General features: G+C 48.5%; 1 protein-coding gene across 5 annotated transcripts in view; it reads left to right on the top strand.

Annotated features, from left to right (window-relative positions):
• The window catches only part of LOC144818631 (poly [ADP-ribose] polymerase tankyrase-1), a 682,266-nt gene that overhangs the window by 609,121 nt on the left and 50,452 nt on the right, over positions 1–22,693 (top strand). For all 5 annotated transcript variants that reach the window (XM_078676238.1, XM_078676237.1, XM_078676236.1 and 2 more), the window contains 2 exons: positions 10,070–10,144; positions 20,054–20,159. In XM_078676238.1, the coding sequence (XP_078532364.1) occupies positions 10,070–10,144; positions 20,054–20,159 (181 nt within the window). The remainder of the gene's footprint in view (positions 1–10,069; positions 10,145–20,053; positions 20,160–22,693) is intronic.

Genomic DNA, 22,693 nt, shown 5'->3' with positions numbered 1-22,693 from the left:
GTGTGGGGTTGCTTGTGTTACCTTCTTCACCTGGCTGTTTTTAAGAGGGAGCCAGGTTTAAACTGATTTACAATAAGAGGGGAGGAGGAGGGGGAGTTGGGGGGGGGACTCTGTTCAGAGTGGCACAGAGGGCGAAAAACAATGCAATAAAATTAGTGGTTTTGATTATTGCCAACCATTCTTCCCATCAGCTTTAGTGTGTTTGGTGTTTACTTTGGGTGAACCACATCTCCAGCAGAGTAGAGTGGCAACTTGATCTTGCAGAACACCTCGCTGGAGGTTCATGACCAGAGTTGAGTCTTCTGTGCAGAGAAACACAACGCATTCTTCACTTAACAAGCATCCTTTTAATTTCCGATCATCATCTGGCTGATGTGACGCAGAACATCCCATGGGGCTCACTTGTGTTTTTAGATGCCCCCTAAATGCTAGTTATTTGTACAGCCCTTTATTGTAAAGATTGAATTCTCAAAATTTGAGATGACTTGGAATGTGCATCTGCCTGTCCTTTTAGTTTTTACAGCTCAGTAGATCATTGAAATGTCTCAAGATATTACCTTCATATTGTGCAAGCCAGGTTAGTCAACTTTCTGCTGTCACTCCACTAAAGAGGTGACCTCCTCTTTATTTAGCAATGTCAATTATGGGTTCATAAACTGTGAATTTTATAGACAATATATTTTAAGGCTCCTCCTTACCAGTAATGAGGAGCACACCGTCACTAGTCATGTCTTCACATCTGATCTACAGGTACCTGTAGCTGATAGCGCTTCCATGAGCCAGATGCTGTTGGTTAAAGTAGTCTCCCTTAATATATCCCTCAGTTGATACCCCTTCCAGTCAGAATTCTAGAAGTTATTCAAGTAGATTGTCTTTTTACTTCCGGTTATGGTAAACTGGCACAGGCAGCAAAAAGTTTTAATTCAGAATGTTGTTTTGAACTCTGTCACAGACCAAGAGAAGTCCAGTTTTCTCGAAGGTTGTGGAGGGGCATTTCTTTCTTTTTTTTTTTTAGTGTTTGGGACGGCTGGGTGGTCCAGAACAGAAAAAAAAGTATGTCACGCCATCCGCCTTTAATAGGGTAGATTGTCTGGTGTACTTAAAACGATGGCCCTATTGGTGTAAGGTTTCTGCTGGCAAAAACCTGACAGTTCATCCCACTGTAAATGGAGTGCTCAGACAATTAGTTTGGCAGGCAGGGTAGTTTGGCACGTTGTCCACCGAATTCCAGTTGAGGCCATTTGACTTGCTGGATTTCCCTTATATAGGAGGTGTGTGTATGTATATGTTATATATTCAGTTCCACAAAGTTTAAATTGCTATTACAATTGATGAGAGTAAGTAGAGGCCATGACGCACTTGAGGCAGAGCCTTGAGTGAGTCCTAGTGCTCCTCTACTCTGTCGCTGTACTTTGGTAATAAGAAATGTGATCTTTGCATAGCAGTGTATACATATTTGGTTTTATGAATTTAATATCCACCTGCTCAGTCGAGGAACTCCAATAATTTCAAGTTGAACCTCCATGCGGTACACTAAATCAAGTAGTCCTTTATATGTACCAATTTACTCTTCACGGTGGGAGAGGAGTTAGCCTAACGGCTAAGGCGCTCGACCTCGGACCTGATGATCTGGGTTTGAGTCTCGGTAACGACGCCAAAACCTCCTGTGATTCTGGGCAAATCACTTAATCTCCCCATGCCTAAAAATGAAAGTGTGTCCTCATGTAAAAAAAACAAAACGTAACTTGTGCTATGTAAAGCGCTCTGATACCTGATTCGGTTTGGGTCTAGTTCGCGCTATATAAAACTCTACACAAAAAAAAAAGATGGCTAAGGAATTTCCTAACCTTCGTTACACAGAAGTGCTTTCCTGGTGAACAAATTAAATGAGGTCTGAAAATATCATACTTTTTCTCTAGGCAAGTTGTATGTGCCAATGGACTGTGACCAAACCAATAATTGTCAATGGACTGTTTCTCTTAAGTTGTGTTAAGAACCATCCAACAGGATAGTGGTGAATGTCGGAAAATAATCCCTTTATTGTATTCCTTATCTAATAGAGACAGCCAGCCTTATCTGATAGAATATCCCCAGGCATCAGACTGGATCCGGAAAACTTTTTCCCCCAGCAGTACCTCTGCACACCGGGGGGCAGCGTCGCCAGGCTTCATCCTGACGTCATCCACGGAAATTACGTCAATGGAGCCATTTAAGACCCCCTCGGCGTGCTGACGTCCGATTTTTTTCATTTCCGTGTCCCGACGCGGATCCGGAGTTAAGCGGTTTTTCTGACCTGTTTTGGTATCAGGCCTTCGTGGCGCATTTCGCGTCTAGAATTGTGTGCTGACGCCTGCGGGCTTCAAATCGTGTGCGTCCTGTTCGCAGCACATGTCTGCGATGGATCCACCCGAGATCTGTATGTGGTACTTTTGCGAGCACCATGACTCCTTCGAGTGCGACGCCTGTCTGCAGCTGAAGCCGAAGTCCCTGCAGGAACGTCGGATGAAACTGATGTCCACCCGGTTGTCTCGGTCAGAGTCCTCACGGGGCAGTTCTTCTTCCCACTCTGAGATCTCTGCTCGGGCCAGGTCCCGGATTCATTCCCGTGGACGTCGTATCGCCTGCCTCAGGTAAGCAGCGAAGGAAGTCACAGAGTTCCTCGACCTCGCACAAGCAAAACATCGGGGCCCGCCGCTCCCGTTCTTCACCAGACGCGAACCCACAGGAGTCAGCCCCCACCTACCCACCGTTTCCTGGTGCTGGGGCGACTCGGACCCAGATGGAGCCTTATTCCAGGGCCCTGCAGGCCTTCCTTGGGTCACCCCCTCTTCCTAGCGTGCCTTCGGGCCCTACAGTGGGGGTAGGGACTCAGGTTGGGGGTTCGCCGGCAGGTTCGCCCTCGGCGCCGACAGAGTGCCTTGACCTCGGTCCTGGAGTCGCTACCACGTCAGGACATGGCCTGGATGGGCATCCCACTCTGACAATGAGCCCTCCTGACGTGCCTTTGCACAGTCCTGCGGGGCTCCCTGTGTCGTTGCTGGATCCCCACCGAGACGAGGCAGACGGTCACCCAGGCCCTCGTCACCAGCCGACTGGACTACGGCAACGCCCTCTACGCCGGAACCACCGCCAAGCTCCAGAAGAGACTGCAGCGGATCCAGAACGCCTCAGCCAGACTCATTCTCGACATTCCCCGACGCAGCCACATCTCCGGACACCTGAGAGATCTACACTGGCTCCCGGTCAATAAGAGAATCACCTTCCGCCTCCTCACCCACGCGCACAAAGCCCTACACGACCAAGGCCCCAGCTACCTCAACAACCGGATCAACTTCTACACTCCCAAGCGCCTCCTCAGATCGACCAACCACGCCCTCGCCGCCGTCCCCCGCATCCGAAGAACGACAACAGGAGGAAGGTCCTTCTCCTACCTGGCCGCCAAGACCTGGAACTCACTACCGACCGACCTGCGCCTCACCCAAGACCACCTCTCCTTCAGGAAGAAGCTCAAGACCTGGCTGTTCGAGCAGTAGCGGCACCCCCCTCCCACCCAGCGCCTTGAGACCCTACGGGTGAGTAGTGCGCTATATAAATGACTTGATTGATTGATTGATTGATGCGGCTGCAGCATGGAGTTCGACTTCGTTCCTTCCCGCAGGCTCCTGCCTTGGTGGTAGTAGAGTCGACACCGGCCTTGCGCCGAGTGGATGAGTCCTCTATGGAGGTCGTCGGCGCCGATAAGACACCATCCCAATGTCGGTCGACGCCGGTTCCATCCCCAGCTGTTCCTCTGTTGGAGGACGTGACCCCTATGGGTTCACCACCCACAAAGTTTTTTTCATCTTCCACAGAACAGGGGCTCATGGAGCACTGGCCAGCCCATTTGTCTGCGGGGCCTCTGTCGTTAGGTGGACAGTTTAGCCTGCAGCCATCTCCAAGGGCGGTTAGTAGGGCTGCACACATCCTACAAATGCAGCTGCCATCTGCCTCCATGCCGTCAGATCCTTTATTGGATCTTCTTTACCGGGTCACTCTGTTGCCTTTTCGCAGGTCATTGTATGATGTCCTTCTGGGCGCTTAGGCCAGGACCTCATCGTGGGATCCTGTGGTGCGTGCTGTTGCGCAACGCCACCGGCCGACTCCCACTTCCAGATGACCCAGCTGGTTTCTCCCTTCATCCTAGGGCTTAGGGACTTGTAGTCCAGGCTGCGCTTCCTTCCTCTCCTTCACCGTTGTTTCCCCCCACTCTGGAGTCTTGGTGGTTGGAGCCGTGTGGCCGCAATATTTTTGCATCCACCAGTTCCAGCCTTCGGGCCCTTAACACAACTTGCATGTTTGCTCGGGCTACTTCTGCCCTTTGGGACTCAGTCGAACTACTCCTTCCTTCTTTACCAGAGGGCCCTCGTGCTGACCTACTCCAGATTATTCGGGATGGTCGTGACATGCCGCAGGTTTCCGTTTGGTCGGCCATGGACTCCACTGACTCTGTGGGTTGAGCTATGGACAGCTCAGTTGCCCTGCGTCGCCATGTGTGGCTTCTTGATAGCAGTTTCCCCAAAAATGTTCGAGAGCGACTCAGGGATCTGCCCTTTCATGGGGCCCATTTGTTTGATGAGCATGACTACTCTGCGGTCTAGCATCTCTTCTCAGGATTCCATTGACTGCTTGTATTTTAGTCCCCTATGGTGGATCTGTATTTTCGTGTGACCGTGTTGTCCCTGTTTTTCAGTTTAAGTCTCTGGGTTCGAGAGGTTTTTCCCAGAAAGATTGTATGGCTGTTCAGACAGGGGGGTTCCCCTTTCTTTGGTGCAGCTGGGCCAGCTGTTTGTTTTTTTCCTCTGCCTACGAGCTTGTCTCAAGAGGTGTCCCTTGCTGTTATAGGGATGTGACGTACCCTATGTGGGGTATATGTTCGCTATTGTGTAGCTGCTGTTCCTTGCCAGAATGTTTTGGAGACTCCCATGGAGCTCTCTTTGCTATTAACTGCCCCCCTGGGGTTTATTCCCGTAGGTTATGCTGTGAGCATCTTCCCCTGTTACATGCTTTCTGCTGTTGGACTCACGTGGCCCTCTCCTGGAGTTTCTGTATTGCTGCATACGGTTGTTCTGTGGCACTCTCAGGCGTCTATGGACGCAGTTGGCTCCAGTGTATTATTGGGGCTCTGCCATTTCCGACTTGCCCCAGAGGGGTCTTCACGTTGTCCTGCTTTGCTTGGCTCCTCTTAATGCCCTAAGTGCTGTTGGCTGTCTTGGGCGTGGGTACACGCGCCCTGTGGACCCTCCGTTCCGCTACGGATCGGTTCATCTGTCACTACTTGTGATCCGTACTGTGTTGTGTTTTATCATGGAGGACCCGTTGGGTTCCTTGAGCCATTGTCTTGCATGTGCTCTCTTGCAGTGGTCTTCTTCCCTGGTGTTGGGAAAGGCTTGGGCACACCCTGTTGGGGGTTGGCCTATAAGTGGTAGGTTTTAACTAAGCATGGGCGTAAAATCCGTTCCGTTCCTTACCGGAAATTCGTAAATCCGTGCGAAGCGGATTTTTTTGCTTGGTCGCACTTGCCAACTAGAATACTATACAATTTCGCGGGAGTAAACACTCACGAAAACGTAGATGCGGCGGGCAGCGACAATCTCGCAATTGCGAGATTGCAAAATTTGCAATTTCGCACAAGAAATCCACCAGCAGGCAGCATAAACCTTGAAAATTATGATTTTTATTAGAATAACTCCTCAGGTTGACATTTGCCTGCACTTTTTTTTTTTTTGCAAGGAGTCCATTTGGGGGGGGTGGGAGGAAGGAAGTGCCCCACAGTCTCCAACTTCCTGTTCCTGTCCAGCAGGCTCCTCTCAGTGCTTTCTTCATGTGCTGGTCACTTTGATTTGGATCTTGACCTGGAAGCACTCAGCTGGTGCAAAAGTTCAAACTCATCATTAGTAACCATTCCCTGTAGTGCTTCCTGAGGGGCCCCTCCAGAGTTCAGTTGCCTACTTGCAACTATTCTATGACCCTGCTCTGACCCTCACAGCAGGCTCAGAGAATAGCTACAAGTATACAACAAAGGTCCTGTTAAAAAAATTACACTGCAACAGAAAGCAATTACAGATAAGGAAGCGGGTGCCAGGGATCTTGACCTGGAAGGATTACTTTTTGTGGATGCTGCTGGATATTTGGATTTTTGCAAAACTGAAAGCACTCAGCAGGTGCAAAAGTTCAATCTTATCATTAGTAACCATTCCCTGTAGTGCTTCCTGAGGGGCCCCTCCAGAGTTCAGTTGCCTACTTGCAACTATTCTATGACCCTGCTCTGACCCTCACAGCAGGCTCAGAGAAAGCAATTACAGATAAGGAAGCAGGTTCCAGCCAGGAAGTTCAAATTCAGTAACACATTAATCAGCCCCTAATTCATTTATGTCAGTTGAGGCAGGGCAGGTGTGCTTTTCCACCCATAATCTACAGTGATGAACTAGAGGGTGGCATGGGTGAGCCAGAGGGTGGCATGGGTGAAACAGAGGGTGGCAGTGGTGAAACAGAGGGTGGCAGTGGTGAAACAGAGGGTGCTGTGATGAACCAGATGTAGAAACAACATGTTCGCGACCGTTGCTACCCGAAAAGTAAGTTCGCGTTTGCGAACTGGTACAAAATCCTCGCGAACTGGCAGAAATCCTTGCGAACACAAAAAAAAAAATTGCGAGAGTTCGCGGATTTTGCGGATTGCGAATCCGTAAATACGCAATTTCGCGGATTGCCAATTTGCAAAATCCGCCCATGCTTAGTTTTAACCAGAGCGGGCCTGGTTGGCTACTTGGTGCCGTGCCGTGTTTTTGGGGTTACGCTTCATTGATCTTTGCATTGTGTAGTGTAGTTCTCAAGGTACATACTACCTGTTTTCGTGTATTCTTGTCATTCACATCTGTGCACCTCTTGGTAGTCATAGTTGTGTGTTTTGGCATGTTTCCCTCTGCCCCGACATGTCATTTGTTGTCATTTGCGGTTGTGCCGCTCCGAATTCTGAATCTGTAATCAAGGGCTCTATTCTCCGTTTCCCTCTTTTCGTGGAAATCTGTGGCATTCTGTCATTGTGCATTGATTTTTCTAGTCCTATGACTGTTTCGTCCCCATCGGGCCGACAGTGGACTCGTTTTGTCCTCTGATGGATTGTGGTACCTTGCTCATGCTTTGCCCTGACCTTTAGGGTCTGGTGTCTGCTATGCTGGCAATACTGAGCCTTGTAGGTCTGGTATATGCTGGCAATACTGAGCCTTATGGGCCTAGTTTCAGCTGTGCTGGCATTGCGGACCCCACCTTGTTGCCGTCAACGTTCTTCACGGTCTGCTTCCTTCATTAACATGGTGGTGTTAGGTCGCAGGCCCTCCTCCAATGGGGTATAGCGGTGGTATCTATTCTAAGTTAAGGAATCTGTGGCTAGATGTCTCTATCAGATGAACGAGTTAGTTACCTTTGGTAACTATGTATCTGGTAGAGACACAGTCTAGCTGTAGAATCCTTAACACCCGCCAATTCTCCTCATACTGCGAGGACCTTTGCTGATGGGATTCTACCACCTTGCCTCCTTTCTGGTGGCCATGGTCTTCCTAGGTGGTGTTCTAGTTCACCTACCTCAGGATGAGGGTGTGTCATTCTGCTCTAGACACATTAGCTTTCCACTCATTCTTCTTTTGGGTGCCTAGATTATGTGCTTTTCGCTGCTACTCCATCTGGGTTCTTCTGGCACGGAGTTTATCATGTTTTCTAACCCTCTCTCCGTCCTAGTCTGTCTCTCCATGTCTTGGGGCCTCCTTGTCTCTGCTGCAGGTGCTTGGGTTGAGCTTCTATTGGACTTTGCTCAGTGCACTTCTATGTGGTTGTTTACTTCTGGTCACTGGCCATGTGTCACGACTTTTTTTAGTCCTTTATCCTTTTTTCAGTTGCATCTTTTGTCGTACATTTTAATCCTGTGATTGCATTCTGTCTTTGATTGTCATGTCACTCATTTCCGCTGCCGTTGCCTCTTTAGGGGGGCACAGTTCTTTGTTTGGTGGAATTTTTTATTGGGGTGGTTGCTTGTTCGCTTCCTTCAGCCCCACCAAGTGTTGAGTTCTTTTTCAACATGGGGTGGTTTGTTATCATTGTTGTTTCAAAGATTTTTGTTTCTCTTTTTGGAACACTGTTCCTATACTCTTGTTGTGGTGCGGAAAAGTTTCACTGCAGAAAACTGACGTCAGCAGGCCGAGGCCGTCAGTACAGAGCCAGGCGCCCCCCCAACCAGAGGTACTGCTAGGGAAAAAGTTTTGCAGATCCAGTCTGATGCCTGGGGATATTCTAAGTTAAGAAATCTGCGGCTAGACTGTCTCTACCAGATACATCGTTACCGAAGGCAAGTAACTCGTTCTCTAATCTCACTTCTCAAGACAACCTTTGTTTCTTGTACTATTTGATGGTTGAGAACCTTTTGTAACCAGCCCGTCAAATAGTGCCCTGCTGAAGCTTAACGGGAATTGTCACATGAATCTGCTGAAACGTCAGCCTCGTGTTTGTTTATCCAGTCTTTCTAGTTGAAAACTAATAACCAGTCCTGACTAACAGCATTGTATGTGATCACCTACTGAACAAAAGGAGTGTAGTAGATTATTCCACTTTGCCGACAGACTGTTGTTGCTCAGTGTATTATAATACATGGGATTCTGCAATCCCTGTTTAAAAAAGTCTTTAATTTTCTTTATAACTAGGTGACTTATGATTCATCCATTTGCCTGTTTTAAAGAAATGATGTAGCCACTCAACTGTAATAACTTACTACATTTGAGTTTTGATGTCACGATTCCTGCTGCCAGAGCCAGCAGCCAAGGGTAATAAAGGCAGGTCAGGTCTCACAGCATTAAGAAAGCTACTGTTTTGAAGAGCAAAAACAAAACATTGTTTTTGGGTCTTCTGCTCTGTTTTTCTGGCTATACAGTGGCAAGTAGAAATGAGATATTTATGGTAATGTGTTTATTTTTGGCACTCCTTACTACGTAATTAGAGAAAAGTTAGAATGTTTCTTCACATTTCGAGCTACTGCACCTTTTTTTACACTCATTTGTATTAAACCGATTCTAATATCTTTTTACAACTAAATATATAACCACTTTGTTGATGTCTTTAATTTTGCACTAACGTTAGCAAACATGATCTCTTTCATATGAAAGTGCTGTGTATCAAGCATTTCACTGTATATTATGAGGAAGCAAGTACCCACTTCTGTACATTATCAGGATATTGCAAGTTTCCTTGTAGATACATAACTTTGTAAAGGAACTCTGTCTCCAGCTTTGTTCCTCTATATGGTCATGTAACGCCTCAGTGGCTTGCATTATATTTATAATAGCTGGGGGTACTTTATCCAATATGTAATTTGTGTTACGAACCAGACAGAATGGCAGGACCTAGAAACATTTACTCCTTGCAGTTCCTCTTGTCTGGTATTATGGCAGTGTGATCTTAGAAACATATTTCAAGCAGTTCTCCCACAAGCGCATGTTGACTCTTATGTTTTTACAAATCATTTCTGGCAAGTTATTTTTTTTGCCTGGGTTTGTATGTTAGTGGAATTTTCCAAATTTGAATAACCTGGAACAGAACTGTCTTTGAGCAGGTTTGTGTCTTCAGTTTTCCAATTAACAAATCCTTAATTGTAACAAATGTGGTTATTTGAGAATGTGTTTTTTTAAGTAACAATGAGAAGTTGTTTTTGATGCGTTTTATTTTTTACTTCTGTTTTATTGCGGATTATTGAAAAAGTAGCATGAATAGTGTAATACTTTTTTGCATGCTATCACTACATTTTTTAAACATACTATCTTTAAGTTCAGGAAGTGCTATATTTGTGCTCCACAAACGTTTTTCCAAACTAATTTATGTTTCTGCACTTAGGATAGGCATGATAAGCACCATTTGTACCTTGGTATTGCAGTTTTTGAGTTTTGCCAGTGCCTCCCTCATAGAAAACCTTCAATTGGATAATTTTGTTATCTTTCACACTATGCTTACTTAGTAACACAATTTTCTTTATTGGTTTTTTTTCCCTTTACAGATGCAGAACTCGATCCGTGAACATAGAGATGGTGGTAATGCAGGTGGGGTCTTCAACAGATATAATGTCTTAAGGGTAAGACTTAACATTCTGTTAGCTAAAGCATAATAATCATAGTCAAGATATGTTTAAAGGAAGTTGTACCATCTTTAAATAAATGTATGATAGTTAAGCTTTCCTGTTTCTATTTTTGGTAAATTCTGGTGGGGCTTTTCATATTTTCCAGTGATATCAGTACCTTAAAAAACGGATTATCATTGGTTATAAACTTTTGCGTCCTTACAAAAACCGTGCTTTCCCAGTGTTTATGGAACATTTTGCTTTTGTTATTGCTTGCTTTCTGCACTGATAGTGCATGGTATATAGACAGTGTACCTACAGTGTATATCTGAAAGAGACACGCTAGTGATAGATTCCTTACCTTAGAATATCCCCAGGCGTCCGACTGGATCCGGAATTTTTTTGCGTAGCAGCACCCTTGCGCGTCGGTAGGCGTCATCTGCGGCTCCGCGTCAGTCGTCGGCGCCGTGATGACGTCGTCGGAGTACTTAGACGCCGCCTCCGCGTGCTGACTTCAGTTCTTTTTTTTTTTTCGCGCCAGCAGCGCAGATCCGGAAAAAGTGGTACCTTAGTCACTTTTTGACTAACCTTTTTTGATCATCCTTTTTTCGAAGTCTTCGACTCCGAACGGTGCCGGTAGGGATGCCAGGTTTTAAGCCCTGTGAGGATTGCGACCGGCTGATGTCGGTCATCGACCCTCACCGTCGGTGTCTCCACGGTCTCGGCGTCGACCACGACGACAAGACCTGTTCCGACTGCCGGGCCCTGACTTCGAAGGGTAGGCGGGAGCGGTCCCATAAGCCGTTGAACTCTGGCAGTCAGCCCCGTGCCAAGAAAGGTCCCGGTCCGGACGGAGGTCGGGGGACCGGTCGCGGGAGAGGAGCCATCGGAGCTCCGGGAGTCGACATCACTCCTCAGGGTCGAAGTAGTCCGGTAAGCACAAGAAGTCGAAGAGACGTCATCGCTCTTCCGACTCCCCCCGTCGCTCGCACGACGCGGCCGGGGGTTCAGGTGACACCGCCCACGAGGCTCCATCGGAGTCGCGGGCGCCGCGTCCGACCTCATACCCTCCGGTCCCTGGGCCTAACTCGGCGCCGGAGGAGATCGAGTGGTTCCTCATGGCCATGAGGTCTCTCTCTCCTCCGACGGGCTCCGCGGCGCCTTCGGGCCCAGGGGACCCGTCTGGGGGTCCTAGCGGGTCGGGGGCTTCGGCCCGACGCCGTCGGGTGCTTCGGCGCCGCCGGCGCCTTCAGGCCCGGCGCCGCAGGGCCCCACTGGATCCGGTTCCGGGTCGTCACCGGTGGACTTAACGACCTCCCCGGCGCCGGCCCATCAGGTGTCACCCCCGGCGCCGTCCTCGGGCTGCGCCGTCCCCAATGCCTCCCTCGACCCGGTTCCGGCGCCGCTGGGCGCCGCTTCAGACGCCGTTCGGAGGGTTCACTTTCCATGAACCGGCCCCATCATTTGCTAACCCTGAGTACCAGGAGATGGGTGATGAGGAGGATTGGGAGGGGTCTGAGGACCCTCTGGCACGTGAATGCCAGTCTCAGGAGGACTGGGCAAGTGAACTTGGGGAGGCCAGTGGTATCGACACTTCGCCGGACACTGGCTTTGTCTCACCTCCTACTGTGGCTACGGAGGAGGGGGCAACCTATAGTGTGGTGTTGATGAGGGCGGCCAAGGCCTTGGGCCTTGAGCTCCCCGTCGCGGCCGTGAGGACTAACCTCCTCACTGAGGTCCTTAAGCCACAGTCATGCTCAGCCGAGCCTCTGCTGCCGTTTAACGAGGCCTTAACCGACATTCTTTTGGGCACTTGGTCCAGGCCCGCTACAGGTATGCCTGTAGATAGGAACGTGGCCAGACGCCACCGCCCGGCCCCGGGCCACCCTTGTTTCCTGTCCACCCACCCCACCCCTGAGAGCCTGGTGATACAGGCCTCAAATTCCCAGACCGCATTCCCGTCGGCACCGCCTGACAGGGAATCCAAGAGTTACGAGCAATACGGCAAGAAGGTATTCTCCTCCCTGAGTCTGGGACTGCAGTCTTCCAACACCGCGTGCCTCTTGGGCCGTTACACCCACTCACTGGGGGATACGGTCGCGGACGTGCTGCCAGAATGCCCGTTGGAGGTACGGGCTAAACTCGGCCAAGTCCTTGTGGAGGGCCGAGATACGGCACGTTATTCAATACGGTGTGGACTGGATACCACCGACTCTCTGGGCAGAGCGATGGCAACGACGGTGGCGATTCGTCGCCACGCCTGGTTGAGGTCCGCCAACTTCTCGGCTGATGTCCAGAATACACTCATGGACATGCCGTTTGATGGCCGTCGCCTTTTTGGCGACAAGGCTGACCATGCGCTTGAGCGCTTTAAGGACTCCAGGGCTACGGCCAAGTCCTTGGGCCTCTCGGCCCCGCGCCAGCAATCGGCTCCCTTTCACTCCTTTCGTGGCCACGGAAGGGGTGTACCCACACGTGCTGCCAGCCACGCTCCGCAGGGTAATACCCAAGGCGGTGGCAGCCGTGGAAACCGCCATGGCGGCGGTCGGGGACAATGGCGAGGTCAGTCCACACCTCCCCCCGCAGCATCTGCCTCAAAACCCTCCTAGTCCGTGTTTTCAGGCCCATGTGACGCCAGTCGGGGGCAGGGTTCGCCATCACCTCCTCCACTGGGGCACTGTCACGTCGGACAGGTGGGTGCTGCAAATCGTCCGAAGGGGCTACTCCCTCCCCTTCGAGGTGACCCCTCCAGCCATGCCACCGCAATACCACCGCGTATCGGGGGATCATTTGCGGCTTCTGCAGGAGGAAGTTACGGCCCTCTTGGCAAAGGGGGCCATCAAGCGCGTTCCTGGGCCAGAAGTAGGGTGTGGTTGCTACTCCCACTACTTTCTGGTACCCAAGAAGGGCAAAGGGGGCCTACACCCTATCTTGGACCTACGGAACGTCAACGGCTTCCTCGGGAAGGAGAAGTTCAAAATGCTGACACTGGCTCAGGTCTTAGCTGCCCTGGACCCAGGAGACTGGATGGAAGCGTTGGACTTGCAGGACGCTTATTTCCACATCCCCGTCCTGCCGGCCCACCGACGCTACCTGCGGTTCACGGTTGGCCACGAGCACTTTCAGTATACCGTGCTCCCCTTCGGCCTTACCAGCGCCCCAGGGGTGTTCACAAAGGTGATGGCGGTGGTCGCAGCTCATCTGCGCCGGTTAGGGGTTTCAGTCTTCCCCTACCTCGACGACTGGTTGTTGAAGGCGGGCTCGCCCCAAACAGTCGTCAGCCACCTCCAGACAACGGCAGACCTCCTGCACCAGCTGGGGTTCTCCCTCAATGTGCCGAAGTCACACCTGTGCCCCTCTCAGAAGCTCCTCTTCATCGGAGCGGTTCTGGACTCAGCGCAGTTTCGTGTTTATCCTCCCAAACAGCGGGTCCGGGATATTCAGGCTCTGATTCCGATCTTTCAGCCTTTATCCCGGGTCTCGGTCAGGTTGACGCTGCGGCTTCTGGGGCTGATGGCCTCCTGCATCCTACTGGTGCATCACGCCAGGTGGCGGATGCGGGCTCTGCAGTGGGACCTGAAGTTTCAGTGGGCCCAGCATCAGGGCAACCTGTCCGACCACGTCCTGATCTCGGAGGGCACTGCGAGACAGCTGCAGTGGTGGCTCACGGACCGCAATTGGGTCAGCAGCAGATCCCTCTCCCTTCCCCACCCGGAGCACGTAGTTGTGACGGACGCGTCCCTCCAGGGCTGGGGAGGCCACATGGGAGAGGCGGAGATCAGAGGCCTCTGGTCTCCGGCGGAGGCCCGGCTCCACATCAACCTGTTGGAGTTGCGGGCGATTCGTCTAGCACTGAAGGCATTCCTCCCCTCTGTCCGGAGGAGTGTAGTGCAGGTGTTCACGGACAACACCACCGCCATGTGGTACTGCAACAGACAGGGCGGGGTGGGGTCGTGGACCCTTTGCCAGGAGGCTCTGCGCCTCTGGCAGTGGCTGGAACGCCAGGGCGTGACCCTGGTGGCTCAACACCAGGCAGGTTCTCTGAACACCAGGGCGGACGAGCTCAGCCGTCGGTGCATGATGGATCACGAATGGCCTCTGAACTCTGACGTGGCGCAAGGTCTCTTTCTGCAGTGGGGAGAGCCTTGGTTAGATCTATTCGCCACCGAAGAGAACGCGCAATGTCATCAGTTCTGCGCGTTGGAATTTCCAAGGCGGCACTCGCTCGGAGACGCTTTTCGTCGCGAGTGGAGTTGCGGTCTATTGTACGCCTATACCACTTCTGCCCAGAGTGCTGAAGAAGATCAAGCGCGACCGGGCCCAAGTCATCCTTGTGGCTCCGGACTGGGCACGAAGGTACTGGTATCCAGAGCTACTCAGTATGTCAGTCGATCCCCCGGTTTGTCTGCCTCTTCGGGAGGACCTTCTGTCGCAGCAGCAGGGGACAGTCCTCCACCCGAACCTGTCCAGTCTCCACCTCCATGCTTGGAGATTGAGCGGCGACAGTTGAGGCCATTTGACTTGCCTCCTGAAGTCTGTGATGTCATTCTGGCAGCCAGGCGTCCCTCCACAAAGTCGGTATACGCCTGCAGGTGGAACAGATTTGTGGCATGGTGCACAGCAAAGGCTGTGGATCCTCTCTCTGCCCCTCTTTCTGAGGTTCTCCTCTTCCTTCTTTCTCTTGCCCAGCAGGGCTCTGCTCTGGGCACTATCACGGGCTACCTTTCTGCCCTTTCAGCCTTTCTGAGGCTGCCTGATCAACCTTCTTTGTTCAAGTCCCCTATTGTAAAAAGATTTCTAAAAGGCATCACACACACATTCGCTCCCGTTCCATTTGTGATGCCTCAGTGGGACTTGAGCCTGGTTCTTACGTTTCTGATGTGCGCTCCTTTTGAGCCACTTCACAACTGTCCTCTCCGCCTTCTTACTCTGAAGACTGCTTTCCTGGTTGCCATCACCTCTGCCAGGAGAGTGAGTGAGCTCTTTGTTGGTTACGTGGGGGCTAAGAAGGGGAAAGCGGTGCACAAGAGGACCATCTCCCGGTGGATCATCTTGTGTATCCAGGCATGCTACTCCTTGGCTAGAAAGGAGATCCCTGTTGGATTGCGGGCTCATTCCACCCGAGCCACGGCAACTACAACTGCCCTGGGCCGGGGAGTGCCCTTACAAGACATCTGTCAGGCAGCTAAGTGGGCATCGCTGCACACGTTTGCAAGACACTACTGCCTGGATAGCCAAGTCCGGAGGGATTGCTTCTTTGGCCGTTCTGTCCTCCAGGACTTTCTGGTGTGATTATTGGTTCGCAGACCCACCACCGAGGTTGGTATTGCTGGGGTATCTATTCTAAGGTAAGGAATCTAATACTAACGCGTCTCTTTCAGATGCACAAGTTACTACTTGTGTAACAATATATCTGTAAGAGACATTAGTTAGTGATAGATTCCTTACCGACCCACCCATCCTCCCCGTTCTGCGAACCGATATCTAGGGTTAGGGTTATCCCCTTTCAGGGCCCTAGTTTCAATGGCACCAGTGTTGGTTTTTAACATGGCTCTGCTTTTCTGGCGCGGAAAAGCTGTGTCTAAGAACTGACGTCAGCACGCGGAGGCGGCGTATAAGTACTCCGACGACATCATCACGGCGCCCACGACGACGGACGCGGAGCCGCAGACGACGCCTACCGACGTGCAAGGGTACTGCTACGCAAAAGTTTCCGGATCCAGTCTGACGCCTGGGGATATTCTAAGGTAAGGAATCTAATACTAACTAATGTCTCTTACAGATATATCGTTACACAAGTAGTAACTTGTGCAATGCTATAAGAGCCTTACATCCAAATACACAATGACTGGGTGGTGATGAGAACGGACCCACACGTTATGTCAAAGGTGGTGTCAAAGTTTCACATGAACCAGATAATACAGATACCAAGCTTCTTTCAGAAACCATCCACACGCGCAGAGAGGGCACTGCACACTCTGGACATAAAGAAAGGCAGCAATGCATTACATGGAAAGAACTAAAGAGCGCAGGAAAACAAAGCAGTTCTTTGTGTCCTTCGCAAGCAGTTTCCTGGGTAGACCAGTAACAAATGGCACCATCGCACGATGGCTCACACAAATGATACAATTCTGCCACAAACAGGCAGGTCGAGAACTAACAGAGGGGGCACAAGCCCACTCTACCAGGAAAAAAGGAGCAACAATAGCCTTTCTGGCTAACACACCCATTCAAAACATATGCCTGGCGGCAACAGGGGCTTCAGTGCACACGTTCACTAAGCACTACTGCGGGGATATACAAATGAACAAGGAAGCACAAGTAGGACAAAAAGTGCTTCAACATATATTCAATAACCAATGCTCGTCTTCCACCCAGCCGCCACAAACCTAACAAACCGCTACAAAGTATATGCACAGCATAGTGAATCCAGAAAGATTCACGCTGCAAAACAAATTGTTTCTTAACTGTCGGTGTAGTTTTGCAGCTTGAAGATCTATCTGGATTCACTAGCGAACCCACCCACCTCCGCCAGAAAGATGAGGCAGGATTAGAAGGTGGAAATACAAAGACAATATAAAAATAGACACCTTAAGAGACAAAGTGGAAATTCATTTACTTTAAGGGAAAAGTTGAAAACGTTGCCAAAGGATTCACGAACACAACACAAAAGCAAGAAAAAAGAATCCGAAGATGACGCCCAAAGGTGGGAGCTTCCGCAGGAAGCGTGCCGACGTCACAGGAAGGACACCAAAAGGTGGGACGTCGACGCCCACCTGGGCTACGGAAAAAAAAGAGAGAAAAGACTACGATTCCGGACCCAGCTACTATACCGCGGAATAATGCACAGCATAGCGAATCCAGAAAGATCTTCAAGCTGCAAAACTACACGGGTAAGAAACTATTCGTTCTCACTGACAACACTGGTACTCCAACAAACATGGCAGAGTCGGCTTCTGGGTCCTGTGCCAGGAGGCCCTTCACCTCTGGAGTTGGCTCAAGTGTCAGTTCATTGTTCTTATTGTAGACCACCAGATGGGAGTCCTTGAATGCCTGAGCAGACCAGGTCAGACGGCAACATCTGGCTGATCACGAATGATGACAACATCCCAAGGTAGGGTGGGGCTGGGCATCTTCCAACAGTGAATAGAACCCCTGGCTAGATCTTTTCACCCCAGTTCAACATGCATTGTCAACAATTTTCTGCACTGGAGTTCTGTGAAAAGTTTATGAGGAGATGCACTTCGACTGGAATGGAACATGGGACTCATGTACGCCTTGCTGCCCCGCCTCTCTTGCCCCGAGTTCTGAAGAAGATCGAGAACTACCTGGCCCTGATCATTTTAATGGCTCCACATAGGGTCAGGAGAATGTGATTGTGATACTCAGACCCTCTGGCATGAGCATATGCCCTCTGATCAGACCACCTCTTCCAGTGGATCTCCTGTCTGAGTAGCAGAACAGGGTCCTTCACCTGAATTTGCACAATCTACACATGAATGGCAGCAATTTACTGCATTGGATTTGCAGCCTGAAGTGGTGGATGTCATCCTTGCTGCCATACACCCTTTAATGAAGTCCAACTATAGTGGGAGCTCGGACAAATGTGTAGCCTCTTGTGGAATTCTCAAGGTAGACTCCTTACAAGCAAAACTGATGTTTTGCTTGTAATATTTGTTTTGCCTTTGGCCCAGCCAGGCCTTTCTGTTGGCACTCTAAAAGGGTATTTATTGGCCCTTTCCACCTTGTTATGTTTACCATACCAGATGTCATTGTTTGAGTCCCCTGCTGTGATGTGGTGTATTAAAGGTTTGACACACATTTCTCCCAAACTGTTTGCGATGCCATAGTGGGGCCTTAACTTGGCCTTGACCCCATACTGGGCAAACTGGTGCTGAGGACTCAGACAACCTTTTTGCCTAAACCTGCGACTCCTTTCCACATTGGGCAATCCATTACACTGCCAACATTCTTTGACCCTCCTCACCCCTTGAAGGAGGAGGGGAGGAGTGGCTCCATCGATAGGGCTCCATAAGAGCTTTCAGCTTTTACATCAATCAAACCAGGGCCCATTGGATGCACAATCTGCTTTAACTGGGGTTCACTAGGACGGAGAAACGAAAGGCTGTGCAAAAGAGGCCTCTATTGAGGAGAATATCCCTATGCATTAAGGCCTGCTAAGCACTCTGCCCAAAAAACGGCCCATTTCACAAATGCTAAGGCTACTACCACTGCGTGCGGAGTGTCCGTCCTTGATTTCTGGAACAGTTAAATGGGAAGGACATGTAGCTCACTCTGCAGAACTTTTTGGCCCGAGTCCACTCCAAAGACCCTCCACCTTTAGAAGTCCTTGAGATCTGCTAGGGTGGGACGTGGGCATCGTTGCATACATTCACTAAGCTCTGTTGTCTTGACAGCAAAGTTAAATGGAGGTCAGTCTGCAGAACTTTTTGGTCGGAGTCCACTCCATAGACCCTCTACCTTTAGAAGGTAGGTATTGCTTTAGTGTCTATTCTAACGGTAGGAATTTGCAATTAGAAGTATCCATCAGAAGAATAATTACTAACCTTCAGTAACGCTCTTTCTGATAGATACTCTAATTGCAGGTTCCATTCTTCTTTCCAACCTCCCCAATTTGTGGAGTATCCTCTTTTTAACATCTAAAAAGGTCCCAAGTTCGAGATCTGCACACTGGATCTGACTGCTGCAAGTGCTCATTGCCTGAGGGAGCAGAAAGCGTCAAGCAAGAAACAAACATCACCCCACATGAGTGATGTTTATATACGGCTCTGCCTGTCTTTTCCGAGGCGGTACAGACTCTGTGGAGCCACACCGTACTCCTGGCAGTGCACTGGAGCATTGCTGAGCGCTTTCCGCGTCTAGTTTGGCACCTAGGGAATATTCTAAAGGTGAGGAATCTGCGGTTAGAGTAGTAACAAGAAAGCGTGTTACCAAAGGTAAGTAACTTGTTCAATAAGAAGAGAGTAGAATGTAAAAAAAAGTGTTATTGAACAGGAATTTAAAAATAAAAATGGTCATCTGTCTTTTAAAAGCATACCTGTTGTCTGCAAAGAGGCAGAGATGCATTGTTTGTGTATTCCAAGATGATGCCAGAGATGAGAAAACTAATGTTACAAATAACTTATTTTTATTCTGCCTCCGTGCTGTTTATTAAACCTAGTTGTGGGATTTTATGCTTCAACCTCTATATTTTAGTAGATTAGTACCTCCTAATGCATGTTGTCGGAGAGGGAGTATTAGAACCTTTAAATGTGTTAGAAGAGTAATGTTCCTTTTTAAAATAATTCAATTTTGGCATTATTTTTGGCAAATAATATGCCATGTGTTGAGAGTAATCTTTCTAAATTGCCTACAACAGGAGATATTCTTAATATGATAGTATATTCTTTCCAGTTATTGCTGTGGATGCTATAGTGGAGTATCCAGAAAGTCTTCATAGTCTTTAAATTTCACTGAGATTATCCATTTTGTATCATAATTTTAGTTAATATGTAAACGTGTTTAAATGATTGTCTTGTTCTCACCTGTTATAAATGTGCTAAAATATATTTTGCTTATTCTTAAACTTGGTATAGTCTTATTTGGGGGGTCTCCTTTAATACTCATAAGCACGGAATAATCTTGGCCATGTGCAGAATTTCGGACCATATCTTCCAAAGTATTACATCTTCCCCTTACTTCGGTAAGGCCAGCAATTGTTATGTGACCCCAAAAATGACTTTAGCCACCAATAATACATGCTATATTGACCGCTTGCATTAATTTGTTTTAAATATCCATTAAAAACATTTTGAAACTTAGTACATGTGCTTTATTCATAATCCTTTACACATTTCTGATGAAAGGAATTGTATTGCATATTAAACCTTAAAATGTATTTGGAATCCTGTTTTTCCATTTCAGATCCAGAAGGTAGTAAACAAAAAGCTGAGGGAACGATTTTGTCACAGACAAAAGGAGGTTTCGGAGGAAAACCATAATCACCATAACGAGCGCATGCTATTTCATGGTGAGTTCTTAAGAAAGCACTACCAGTGGAAGCCCTCCTTTTTAATATTACATGCCAAGACTGTGTTACTATCCGGGACTGTCGATTTAACAATTGCGTCTAAAGAACAGGCTGTAAATAAATGGTTTTTGTCTCGCTCAAGATAGAGCATGCAACCCTCTCTTGTGAGACCTTTTGTTATTTCACACGGGGCTCATAGGCTACCATTTGTTTACAATTGGTTGGCATCATTGTTCCTCTCATTGGATGGTTTCTTATTCATCAGCTTCTGTATGCTTCCTGTCTCCATGTGTTTGTCCCTCCCCTGCTTAACTACTCTCTTTATCAGGCACTACATTTTTCTTTTTCTTTAAGCACTCTAAGCGAGTGTGTGTTTCGCAGATGTACCTCTGATGTACTTCTCCCACCTCAATCTTCTTACCCATCCCCTCCTGCACACCCTCCGTTGCCTGCTTGCCCAAGTTCCTCCCCTCTCTACTGTCCTTGCGGTTGCCCCGCCCACTTGCCTTTTTCTGTGTGTTTCCATTGGCCATCTGCTTTTCCCGAGCACCCCCTGCCCACCCTCTGTGGTCTGAGCGTTCTGCCATCCCCTCTCACCCATGCCCTTCTCCCGCTCGCACATGTTGCTTCAGGAGCACACTTCCAAAAAAGAATATAGTAAAAAGTGGTTAGACGCATAAAATATTATGCGTTTTTGTTAAAAAAGACAAGCAATCACATTCAGCATAATGTGAGCTCAAAACCGTAAGTGCTAAATACAGTGTTTTTGCAAATGGGGCACACCAGACAGAGGCCTGTTTGCAACCCACATAAGACGCAAAATGCCAGGTGCCTACATCACCGAATCAAGGGAAATGCCCTCTCGATAGATTGGTTAGAGACATTTGCATACGCTTTTCCCCAATACCATTAATTCCAATATCAATAGAAAAATACAGACACTCAACCATGATGCTAATCCTATTGCTTCCTCAGTGGGCGAGACAGATATGGTTTTTAGACCTGAGGAACTCTTTAGGAGAAATATTAAGCCTCCCAGCAGTTCCTGGACCTTGAACCAACCAGCCCTCAACCTGCTTGCCTGGCTCCTAAGTACATAGAACCTCCGAAAAAGGACTATGGGGGTCCTCAGGGAGGCTAGGTGATCAGATACGCGGAGGTGCTGCACCACAAAGTGGAATAGATGTATCCACTGGTGAGAGAAAGAGAGACTCATGAACAATAGAAGTGGGGAGAATATGGCCAATACGTTTAACACTCGCTCTAAGGTTGGTGTTGAAAGTCTGTGTTAACCTAACCATACATCTGGCTGCGTTCTTCCAACAACTAGAGACCCACTGAAAGAACCTTGCGCATATTAGCCATCCCGAAGAGTGGTCATGTACTACCCGACTGAAACTAAGCATTTAAGAAAAGGAAAGCAGCTCTTAGTTTCCTCTGCACCAGTAGGCAAAGGGACACCTGTATCCAGGGGTAACATTGTATGATGGATGGTGCAAACAATCAGATATGCTACCAAAATACGAATGTAAAACTTGTGGAAAAACCAACAGCATTTCCCACAGGGAAAGAGAGTCACAATAGCCTTTTTGCCAAATACTTTAATCAATGACATCTGTATGGAATCTACCTAGTCCTCCATACGTGTCTTCCGAAAACATTACTGTGTGGACATTCAAGTAAACAGAAAAGCTCAAAGTGGATAAAAAGAGCTAAAAACATGGGCTCTCAAGTACACATTTATTTCTGCCCAAAATCCCTAAGGAGACAAACACTGCTACAAAATGAATGCACAGCATGGGAATGTAGAAAAGCTTCACACTGCAAAACGAAATGGTTACTTACCTGTAGGAGTAGTATTTCAACTTGAAGAATTTGAATTTTCTGGAAACCATTGTGGGTCCAACCAATTGAATATGGAATAATGCACAGCATGCGAAACCAGAATAGACCTCTTCTGCACAGGGTGGACCTGCTCTAACAGCAAAATGGTCTAGTCTCCGTTTGCAGCACGAATGGAGAGTGAACAGTGCTAGCTAGAGTCCTTTTGCTTAGCAGCTAAATTTCTGGATGCTATCTTAGCTGATTTGAATTACGCAACAAAATCAATTTATGCGGGTTTCTTTAGCACGTTTCTTCAGTGGTGCAAGTTGGAAGGCTTGAACCGATTTTATTTATCTAGCTCATTTTCTACACTTTACACCTTTGCTTATCAACAGTCGATCATTGGCTGCAGTTAATTTGACTGCCTTGTTCACTTTCATGTATCTTCTTGACCAGCTTTCATTGTTTAAGTCACCAATAGTGGTGCACTTTCTGAAAGGTTTACTTTACATGTTACATGTTACTCTCACTCTGTTTATTGTTCCTCAGTGGGATTTGAATATTGTCTTAACTTTTCTTAAGCCATCCACATTCAAGCCGATGCACAGTTGTTTGGTTCTACTTATCATTCTAAAGATTGTCTTCTTCGTAGGAATGACTTCAGTCCATAGGGCTGGTGACTTCAAGATCTTTCTTTCGGTTCGACCACC

This window comes from Lissotriton helveticus, chromosome 2_1 (assembly GCF_964261635.1).
Source record: "Lissotriton helveticus chromosome 2_1, aLisHel1.1, whole genome shotgun sequence".
Taxonomy (NCBI): Eukaryota; Metazoa; Chordata; class Amphibia; order Caudata; family Salamandridae; genus Lissotriton; species Lissotriton helveticus.
The sequence above is the reverse complement of the archived record's forward strand: the minus strand, read 5'-3'. Positions and strand labels throughout refer to the sequence as shown.